This window comes from Gracilinanus agilis, chromosome 4 (genome assembly GCF_016433145.1).
Source record: "Gracilinanus agilis isolate LMUSP501 chromosome 4, AgileGrace, whole genome shotgun sequence".
Lineage (NCBI taxonomy): Eukaryota > Metazoa > Chordata > Mammalia > Didelphimorphia > Didelphidae > Gracilinanus > Gracilinanus agilis.
Window position 1 is genome coordinate 509275525 of NC_058133.1, and position 10431 is coordinate 509285955.

A 10431-nucleotide genomic window follows, 5' to 3' on the forward strand; every position below is an offset into this window, starting at 1 on the left:
TTGTTTGATACATATGTTAACAAGGAGACTGAGGTAACTGAGGAATTCGACAAGGTTGAGGTTCAATTTAACTCAAAGTTACAGCAACCAATCATAAGAAATATCATAAGAGTCAGCTTTTTGAGCACCCCTAAAACAATATCAAGTTAAATATATGCCTGGACCCCTACACGACCACTTTTAGAGTTGAAGTTCTCTGGGTCCTCATTCCTAAAACTATATGACCTTTCCCTATACTAGATATAATTAGCTCAAAGTGAAAACATTTACAGAGATGACATCATGGGAACAAAATATCATCTACATTAGCCGAGCCTGTACATTTCTACAATGATTTTCAGTATCAGTGAGAAGAGGCGGGTCTGTCTCACAAAGAGTACGCTGGTAAAGAAGTGTTGTTTGTCCTTCATTTTCCAAGAGGACCAACAATATCCTGAGATGATGCCTTGACCTGATCACGAATCAAATTTAGGTGAGGCACAGTTGCACAAAGTCGTTAGCTTTACTCCCTCTTTGTGCAATACCATCAGCAAAAGAAGGAATGCACAAGTCCAAATAGCATGAGGTTCTTTCCAGCAACAAAATATAATACATCTTAGGATAAGTTGGTTTTGCTTTTAGTTATTTTCAAGATGTATGTGTAGGGGCGGCTGGGTAGCTCAGTGGATTGAGAGTCAGGCCTAGAGACGGGAGGTCCTAGGTTCAAATCTGGCCTCAGACACTTCCCAGCTGGGTGACCCTGGGCAAGTCACTTGACCCCCATTGCCCATCCTTACCACTCTTCCGCCTAGGAGCCAATACACAGAATTTAAGGGTTAAAAAAAAAAGATGTATGTGTATACAGAAGTGTTCTGATTTATGACATGCCTTTATTCACTAGATTTAAGTAAAGTAGATGTTTCAGATGGAAGAGAAAACATGGGATTCCTTCCTATGATCAGGTTGAAAAGTGGTCTCAAGAAGGCGACACAAGGGAGGTCGGGGAAAGTGATACAACCAAAGGAAAGGCATCTAGCTCCTAAACTGGGGTCTTTGATCCATTTTGTACCCAAAGCTCCTTTGTAAATGGAATTTGCCCTTTTTGATGGCCAGTTTAATTTGGTGGCTCATAGTCCATAGATATGTGATAAAAAGAGTATCTCTACCAGCTAAGGAGAAGCTTTCCTACTACTATACTTCAGCAGAAGATAACTGAGATAGCAATAGCTAGACTTGAAAAAGCTGGCAAAGCCAAGCCCAGAAGGGGTCAGGAGATCAGAAGATAATAATAACTAACATCCCTATTTATAGAAGATACACCCATCAGAGACAATGTGATGGAGAGACAATGTACCCAGGAGAAATAACACACCCAGCAGAGAGCAACTTGATAATGGCAAGGTGAGGCCACTAGGGATTCTGCACTCCCAAGGTATAAGGCACCCTAGCAATGAATGATTCCTGTCTGCATGGGTTCTTGGTGTTCTCTTTTTCCCATGTTTTCCTGGCCTTGAGTGGGTATGATGTAGTGAGAACATGATCAATGACTCCACAGAGAATGTAAACAAAAGAAGCTCCAACTATCCTATGGGAGAACTTGCACTTGGATCTGGGCCATCCCTGGCACTATACTTTCTTTGTTCTGTTTCTATATATAAAACCTGGTCTGGCCTGGGGTTGGTGCAGGGAACCACCAATGTTGCTTTGGTCTACCGCCCCCAAGGGCTGGCCATTTTGTGAGTAAATTACCTCAAAGAACCTAATTAGTCCTAATAAAATCTTTTAATAAATAAGCTGGCATAGGCCTCTTTTTTCTTCTGCATTTCAGTTTTCTCTCAGAGGATTTGACTTAATCAGGACAAATAGATCTGCCCCCTTACATTTGGCAGAGTTGGTAGGATAGGCTGACCCCCTACAAATCTTGTGTCTTACAAAGTATTCCCTATGAGGGCACCTGCCCTCTAGGCATGTTCCCTGGTCAGATGTTCCTTATATTCATATTTCCCAAGTCAGGTATATTTTCTGCATATGTTTTTTTTAAACCCTTAACTTCTGTGTATTGGCTCTTAGGTGGAAGAGTGGTAAGGGTGGGCAATGGGGGTCAAGTGACTTGCCCAGGGTCACACAGCTGGGAAGTATCTGAAGTTGGATTTGAACCTAACCTCCCATCTCTAGGCCTGGCTCTCAATCCACTGAACTACCCAGTTGCCCCCTCTGCAAATGTTCCCTACCTCATTTGTGGTGTGGTAACCTAAAGAATGTGTGCCTCATGGTGAATGGGAGGAAATGTTTTCTAGTCACTGTATTCATTATACTGTTTGATTTTTTAATTAAATTTTTATCTAAAAATTTAAAAGTGTCAGAACGAACTAAACTGCCAGATAACTGGCATCAGTGAGTAGATGCTTATCTAGAAAGCACAGAATAAGGAGTAGGGGATCTTCCTTTTCTGTAGTACCCACACATGTTACCTTAGGTCCTATATAACAAATAAATATAAAGACCTATTTCTTTAAAATCCATACTCTGTTTATAAGTCCCTTTCTTGTGAAATCATGTGGAAAATGAGTAATCAGAAGAAGAGGAACTGCTAGCCTGGAAAAAGCATGTTATTCTGAATGAAAAGACCTTGGTTCTAATTCTGCCTCCACTCATCATTCCCAGCTTATGATCTTGGATAAGTCATTTCCCATTTCTGGGCCTCGGTTTCCTTTTTCGTATAATAAAGAAGATGGATTAGATGATTTTTGAAGTCCCTTCTGTCTATGACATTCCATGATTATCTTCTTAAAAAGAAAAAAAAATTCTCATTAGTCTGGGATGGCAGACATTTCATCCCGAGTCTTCTTTCATCAAAATGCTCATTTCTAACATTTTGCATGTGTATGAGAAAATACTCTGAGGAACCAATGCTCTCTGCAAAATGATTTATTAGGACAACACAATGATTAGATGGCTCTCCTGGGCTGGATCCTTAAGGGACAGAGAGGTTAGGTCTGGAAAGAAGGAGTAGAGGAATCTATAGGAGGGTAGGAACAAGGCTACTTACTGGCTTTAAGAGTCAGGAAACTGCCAAGGGCTAGGCTGAAGCTGGTCTGTAGGACTCAATTGGGAGCAGACTGACCTTTGAATAGGAGTAGCCACTTGGACAAGGAAATGGGAGATGGCTTATTGTTCACTGAAAGTCAGTGGAAGCAGAAATCGGGGAGGGCACCCTACTTCTAGGTGTTCCATAAAATGATGACAGTGGCAAGAGAGGAGACCATGAACAGCAGATAAAGCCAGAAGAGCAACTTGTCCAGAATAACAATGAAATTCCCCCACATGTTAGCTGTCGGCCGCCCCTGGGCCTCCTGTTCCAATGGTGCCCTCGTTGATCCGGGATCTCCATTTAGCCTGGCCTCGCTAGAGCCTGGCACCCATGCTGCCGTAACCCCTGGCTCCATCAGCCCTATAGAAATAATCATAGATTTTTAATAGTTGTGTGTGTGTAAACCTCAGAAATTATCTAACCCAAGGGCCCACCTGAGAGCATCCTCAATTAGTTATCTGTATGCTACGAGAAGAACTTCATGGGCGGGAACTCACTACCGCCCGAGGAAGTCTATTACCATTTTGGACATTGCTTGGGAAGTTTTTCCAATATCAAGTTGAAATCTGTCTCTGCAGATTTCTTCCTTTGAAGGCTGAAACAGAACAATTCTGCTTCATTTTCTACAGGAGAAGCCTTCAGACATTTGAGATGGTTATCATGTCCTCAATAAGTGAGAGATAGCATGATATAGACTCCAGGTTCAAATTCTGCCTCCGATACTTAATTTTTTTTATTCAAACAAATACTTTATTCATATTTGATCTGTACAAATGACAATCCTGTGAAAGAAGTGCTGGTATTCTTCCCATTTCACAGAAGGGGAAACTGAGGGGTTAAATAGCTTGCCCATGCATGGCCACATAACAAGTTAACAGATATTTATTAAGCTCCGATTGTGTAGGTGCCTCCAATACTTAATAACTTGTGTGTGTGTCTACAGTCAGGTCATGTAAACTCTCTGGGCCTTAGTTTCCTCAGGCATAAAATGGGACTATTACCTGTAGTTTCTCCTTCCAAGGATTGTTTGTGAAGCTCAGATATGCTTTGTTAAGCTTAAAGGGCCACATAAATACTAGTCAGTTTTATTCATTGATCTTCCTACAAAAAATATGATTTTCCACCCCTTCACTATTCTAGTTGTCTCTCTGAACACTCTTGTGCTTATCAATACCCTTTGTAATGTATGGGAACCAGAAATGACCAAAACATCTCCAACATGTTCCAAATAGAGTGAAGTCAGCTTGACAATCATCTCTTTTGCTTGCAATAGTATGCTTGAATTAGTGGAATATAAGCTTTATCTGCTTTTTTCACTCTCTTGTCAAAGGGCTGATGATCGAGGCATTTATCCTCTCCTGATACCCCCAGATCTTTTTCACATGATTCATCTTGCCATGGCTCCCCAGTCCTATACTTGTTCATTTGATTTTTTTGAACCTGAACACAGGGCTTGACATTTAAACTCCTCGTACATCATTTTATTAGATTTGGTCCAATGTTCTTAGTTTCCAGGCACCTGAAGCCAGGGGCTCAGTCAGGAGTTGGGAAGAACATCATAATTAGGGACAGAGAAGTGGAAGTATTTAGGCTGCTGGGGCAAAAGAAGAGACTAATCATGTGGATGTACTGATGCCAATTTACCAGGCAGGTGGATGAGGTTGGGGCCAGAGCCCTTGGGTTCTTTCTGAGACTTCTTGTTACAGCAATCTGTTGCTCGGAGGTAGTGCAGCAGCAGTGAATGGAGCCAGAGGGGCATGGGAGGGGGCTGTGTAGTAATCAGATTCAGCAGGTAGGTGAGGAAGATGGCCTCCAGCAGGCTGACTACCATCAGGGACAAGCACAGAGCAAAGTACACACCTGGGGGTCATAGGAGGGGACTTCAGTGAGCAAGAACCAGAGTGACCTCCAGCCTCCTCCCATGGCCTCTTCCCCTAATCCCAACCCCAATCCCTTAATACCACTCTTTCCCAGGATCCCTGGACCCCTCCCCAGAGCCTCCCACTTCTCTCCTCCCCTCTGTTCTTCCTCTCCACAGTGGAGAGAGCCATACTGATGAGTGGGGTGCCGCTGGATGGCAATAAATCATTCATCATGAGTAGGAAGACGGTGTATCCCAGGAGCAGAGTCATCTTGAAAGGGGCTCGGTTGCCACTCTCAACTGGCAGGAAGAAGCTCAGGGCATCGATTGCTATCAGAAATCCACTGGGCAGCAGCAGATTTATGACGTAAAGTCTGGGCCGGCGCCGGATGGTCACCTGGAAAAGGAAAGGGAAACAGAAGAAATGGGAAATTAAGGGAGGGGGGGCGGAACTTGTTGGAAGGGGCAGTTGGGGAAGGTCTTCATCCAAATTGCACAATAAGGAAAGATTCCTTCCTTCCCTGGCTAAGCTAGTCCCTCTCCTCTCCAACTCAACACCAAAGGTCTGCCTTCCTAGAACTTGGCACTTGGCACAGTGCCTGGCACACAGCAGGTGCTTAATCAATGCTCACGGACTAACAGTCTGTCCCCACCACGGAAACATATGGATCCTATTCTTTTGCCATCACCTGCTTATTTCTCCACACAGACACCAAAGTGTTAACCCTGATGCTTGGATTGAACCATGCTGAACGCCTGCTCAATAAACTCCAATGACTCCCTGTTGCTTTTAGAAAAACAAGCAAACTCCCATCTCTCCCTTATAGGCCTTCAGTCTAGTTCCATTCCCTTTCTATTGGCAGATCTTCCATTCTTGCCCTGCACACACTGTACATCGTATTCACGCTGGGCTATGTACTGTTCCTTGGAGATGACATTCTGTCTCCAGGATGGCTCTGCTTGTACCAGCTGTCCTTTCCCTCCTCACTTCCCCCTCCCAGGACCCCTAGCCTCCCTCAAGGAGCAGCACAAGGCCACTGCCTACTTGTGGTTTATCCCCTCCCCCCCAGGAGGCAGGGGAATTGCTGGTGTTCCCCTCCCCCAAAAAATTCCTTTATATTTACATACTTAATTTACTTATGTAATCCCTAGATCAAAAGCTTCCTCTACAGAGGCTTTAGACACTATTCTCTCTCTCTCTCTCTCCTTTTAAACCCTTACCTTTTTGTCTTAGAATCAATAATATGTATTGGTTCTAAGGCAGAAGAGTGGTAAGAGCTAGGCAATGGGGGTCAAGTGACTTGCCCAGGGTCACAAAGCTAGGGAGTATCCACCTAGCTGCCCCCCATTATTGTCTCTTTGAGAAACAAAGGAGAGAGAGTGCAAACTGTCATTCCATGAGGGATTTCTCCCTTTGGAGGCAAGAAAAGTTCATGTTTTAACTTTGATCTGGGAGAAGCTTGTAGAGACAACTAGAAGAAGATGAGGAGAAACTTCTTTCCTGTTTGAATAGTCTTCTCTTTATTTTGTGAAGAAGCATTAAAAATAGAATTTTATGAGGAGTCTAGAGGCAGACTCAAGAGGGAGGACGTGAGAAAAACTGAAGAGGTTGTTTTCTTGTCATGGCAAGAGAAGACACAAAGAAAGAAGATGAAACTGCCCGTTGCTTCTGAAAGTATTGTAGCCTTTATCTTGTAAAGAAGAAGAGGGGGATTCCGATGGAGTTTCTGTTATCCAGAGTGTACAAGATGAGGTGAGACTGTTCTCAGAAGTGAAGAGAAGTCACTTACTGCTACAGGGGTGGTTTGCAATGACTCAAGCTGTGCTCAGTTTCTCAGACAAAATAATTCTTTTAACTGATCATATTATGACAAACAATCATCTATGCCTTTGCTTTATAATTGATTACATTTTTAGAAGGATAGGGATAGGAATTGGACCTGTGATTTTATTGGCATAGGAAACTCCAAGATAAAGAAACTCCATTTAAAAACCAATGCGTGGCTCAGTGGATTGAGAGTGGGGCTTAGAGACAGGAGATCCTGGGTTCAAATTTGACCTCAGACACTTCCTAGCCACATGACTGTGGGCAAGTCACTTAACCCCCACTGCCTAGCTCTTACCACTCTTCTGTCTTGAAACCAATACATGGTATTGATTCTAAGACTGAAAGTAAGAGTTAAAAAAAAATCAATGCACAATCATATCTTCTTTTTCAAATGACAGACTTAGAGATTTGCCCAGACAGAGCTCCGAAAAGTTAAATGATTTGCTTATGATCACGGGCCTTTTGCCCAGATCTTTCTGGCTCCAACATCAGCTCTCTATCCACTCTGACATGCTGTCTGTTGGCATTAAAGAACTTGATATTTAGAAAGATGTGAAAACTACTGGTAGGAAAGGTTCTCCACTTTGTTTTATGAACTGGGGTAGGGATTCTAGGCTCATTTTGTTGAGAAATGTATTGAAATGTCATTAATTAATGAGAGAACATCCAAATAGATCCCTGGATGACGCTCCACCTCCACCTCAGGGTGATCAAATTAAAATGGGGAATTAGTCCACCAGACTTGCATGTACCAACTTCTTAAACTGAACATCTAGTATGTGGTCAATGTATGGTAACAAACAGAACTCTCGATCTCTTTTCTTGGCTAATGCCCACCTCTGTTGTTTAACCCAACAATTATTCTGGACTTTGCTGATAAGATGGAGATGGAAGTCTGTGCTTTGCTCCATACCACCCAGTACACTTTGGATGACAAGATCTCTTTACAGTAACCCTCCTCATCCTCTTCACCAGATACTTTCCCAAACAAAGGCTATCTTCTTCTTCATTCTTTGTCTCCTCCGGCTTTTCTCCTGCTTATAGGCAAACAGCCTCTTCAGATATCTGGGGACAAACAGGACCTCTTACTATTCATATCATCTGGTGATCATTTTCTAGTTTCTAGATTTAGAAAGAACTTCAGAAGTCATCCAGTCCAGCCCCCTCATTTTACCGGGGAAGAAAATGAGACAACAGAGCTTAAAGGGCTCCCATGCGGGGAGCTGGCCAGCTCCATTCTTGCCATTTCTGCTGGTTATTCGCTAAACTTTCTACTTGTCTTCCAGGAGAGATGGGAAGGAGAGGATGCTTAACTCACGGGACCTGCCAAGATGGACTCTAGCCCTCTGTTGGGGGCCTTGGGACGAATCACAATGGCATTGCTTGGAGAGAAGAGATTAGAACAAGGATATCTGAACTCACATGGAACATGATCTGGTCATAAAGACTGGAACCCACTACCAACTTTGGGGTTGCTTTGTTGATGCCCAGGAGTTCCCATTCCCCTTGAGTCCGAATGACATCACGAGAATTGTCAGTGATCTCCCACACTTCCTTTTCCATGCCCAGCACCAGGTGATCCACTGCAGAGGAGATCAAACTGAATCAGCAGAGCTGGGACTGAGGATAAACAAGGTAGACCAACATTTGGGTGCTTCGTACTCAAGAAGACAATGAGGGGCACGTCAAATACCATTTTTAAACATTTATTTTTTTAAAATTTATTTTTTAAAACCCTCACCTTCCATCTTGGAGTCAATACTATGTATTGGCTCCAAGGCAGAAGAGTGGTAAGGATAGGTAATGCGGGTCAAGTGACTTGCCCAGGGTCATACAGCTGGGAAGTGTCTAAGGTCAAATTTGAACCTAGGACCTCCCATCTCTAGGCCTGGCTCTCAATCCACTGAGCTACCCAGCTGCCCCCATCAAATACCATTAAAAAAAAACTCTTGTCTTTTGTCCTAGAATGAGTATTGTATGTTAGTTCCAAGACAGAAGAGTGGTAAGAGCTGAGAATGGGGATTAAATGACTTGCTCAGGTTCACATGGCTAAGAAGTGTCTGAGGCTAGATTTGAATGCAGGACTATTCATCTCTAGGCCATTTTGTACAGATGCACATGCTCTTCATGCCAGAAGGTGCCATTCTCCATGGCAGATGAGGGGGTCAGCAATGGACAGTCCACATTTTAGGATGCACAAATTCCTGGTTACTATGGGACAAATTTGTTTGCAAAATTGCTTCTGGCTCACCCACCCCCACGTTTTGGGCCTTTCTTGACTTTTCTAATTTCAATAGTCCTTTGGCTCATTTTCAATATCATCTCTCCAAACCCTTTTCTGGGTCACAACTATGTCTTGTGGTTTGCAGAGTGTCAATTGAGAGTAGTAATAATAGAGGCAGCTCGATGGCTCAGTGACTAGAGCACCAGGAGTAGAGATGGAAGGTCCTGGGTTCAAATTTGACCTTGGATACTTCCTGGCTGTTTGACCCTGGGCAAGACATTTAACCCCCATTGCCTACCCTTTACTACTCTTTTGCCTTGAAACCAATATGTAGTATTGATTCTAGGACAGAAGATAAGAGCTTAAAAACATTTTTAAGTATAGTAATAATAGCTAACATGTATATAGTGCTTTAAGGTTTGCAACACATTTATACACACACACACACAATCTCCTTTGATTAATCAGTCAGCCAATAGATATTTATTAATTGCCTATAATATGCCAAACACTCTGTTAAGCACTGGAGTATCCTATGGAAATGCCACCACCCTTACCTGTATACAGGAAAGAGCTGAAGGTCAGGGTACAATTCTGCTCGTCAAAGGGGAAGTAGAAGATATCCAGGTTACAGATGCTGGTCACCTTCATAGGTTTATCGTATTTGATCCGGCCATCACTGTGCACATAGGCATAGAGACTGGTTGGGGTTGTGTCCACGTCCATGCTGCATAGGAGAGGTGGTGGATTGGACCTCACGGGCCATCTAGCCCAATCCTCTCATTTTACAGATGAGGAAACTGAGGTTCATGGAGATTAAGTGACTTAACCAAATCACAAAAGTAGTAGTATGCTTTGGAAGTCTTCTGACTCCAAAGTCATTGCTCCTTCTAATCCTCTGTACTACTTCCCTCCTACTTACTTCCCCTTTTCTATTTTTGCCAAGACATCATACTCTGCTGAAACCTTGCTCCCCAATCCTCCCCCACCCTCTCAGTGACCCCATTCTCTGTCCACTCTTCCATTTTCTTGCTGTATTCTCTTTAGGGCCCTGCCCTTTCCTGAGGAATGGGAAATGGAGTCTGTCTTTCTTTTCTTAACCTAATACTCACAACTCTATGATGAAGAGGTCCGGGAGCCAGAGGTTCTTTGCTGCCACACTGAACTTTGTTAAGCCCCCACATTCCTCTGGGTTCCAGCTGATGAATGGATTATCCCAAACCTAAAGTTCAGAGCAGTGGAAGATGAGTAAAGATGATGAGGGCCTGAAGTCTATCTAGATAAGTATCCCTTTCCCTTGTCATGTCCCTTTTTTCCTCTTCCCTCTTTTTTATTTCTCTCTCTCTCCACTTCCTTTCTTTCCTCCATTCTTCCTATCTTTCTTTCTTTCTTTCTTTCTTTCTTTCTTTCTTTCTTTCTTTCTTTCTTTCTTTCTTTCTTTCTTTCTT

General features: G+C 43.1%; 1 protein-coding gene across 1 annotated transcript in view; it reads right to left on the reverse strand.

Annotated features, from left to right (window-relative positions):
* Nucleotides 1-2910: 2910 nt before the first annotated feature.
* LOC123247582 (5-hydroxytryptamine receptor 3E-like) overlaps nucleotides 2911-10431 on the reverse strand; it is an 8546-nt gene continuing 1025 nt past the window's right edge. The window contains exons 2-8 of the mRNA XM_044676514.1: nucleotides 10096-10205; nucleotides 9541-9710; nucleotides 8182-8342; nucleotides 5124-5328; nucleotides 4715-4930; nucleotides 3304-3430; nucleotides 2911-2998 (exon numbers count right to left, since the gene is read on the reverse strand). Coding sequence (XP_044532449.1) covers nucleotides 2911-2998; nucleotides 3304-3430; nucleotides 4715-4930; nucleotides 5124-5328; nucleotides 8182-8342; nucleotides 9541-9710; nucleotides 10096-10205 — 1077 coding nt within the window. The remainder of the gene's footprint in view (nucleotides 2999-3303; nucleotides 3431-4714; nucleotides 4931-5123; nucleotides 5329-8181; nucleotides 8343-9540; nucleotides 9711-10095; nucleotides 10206-10431) is intronic.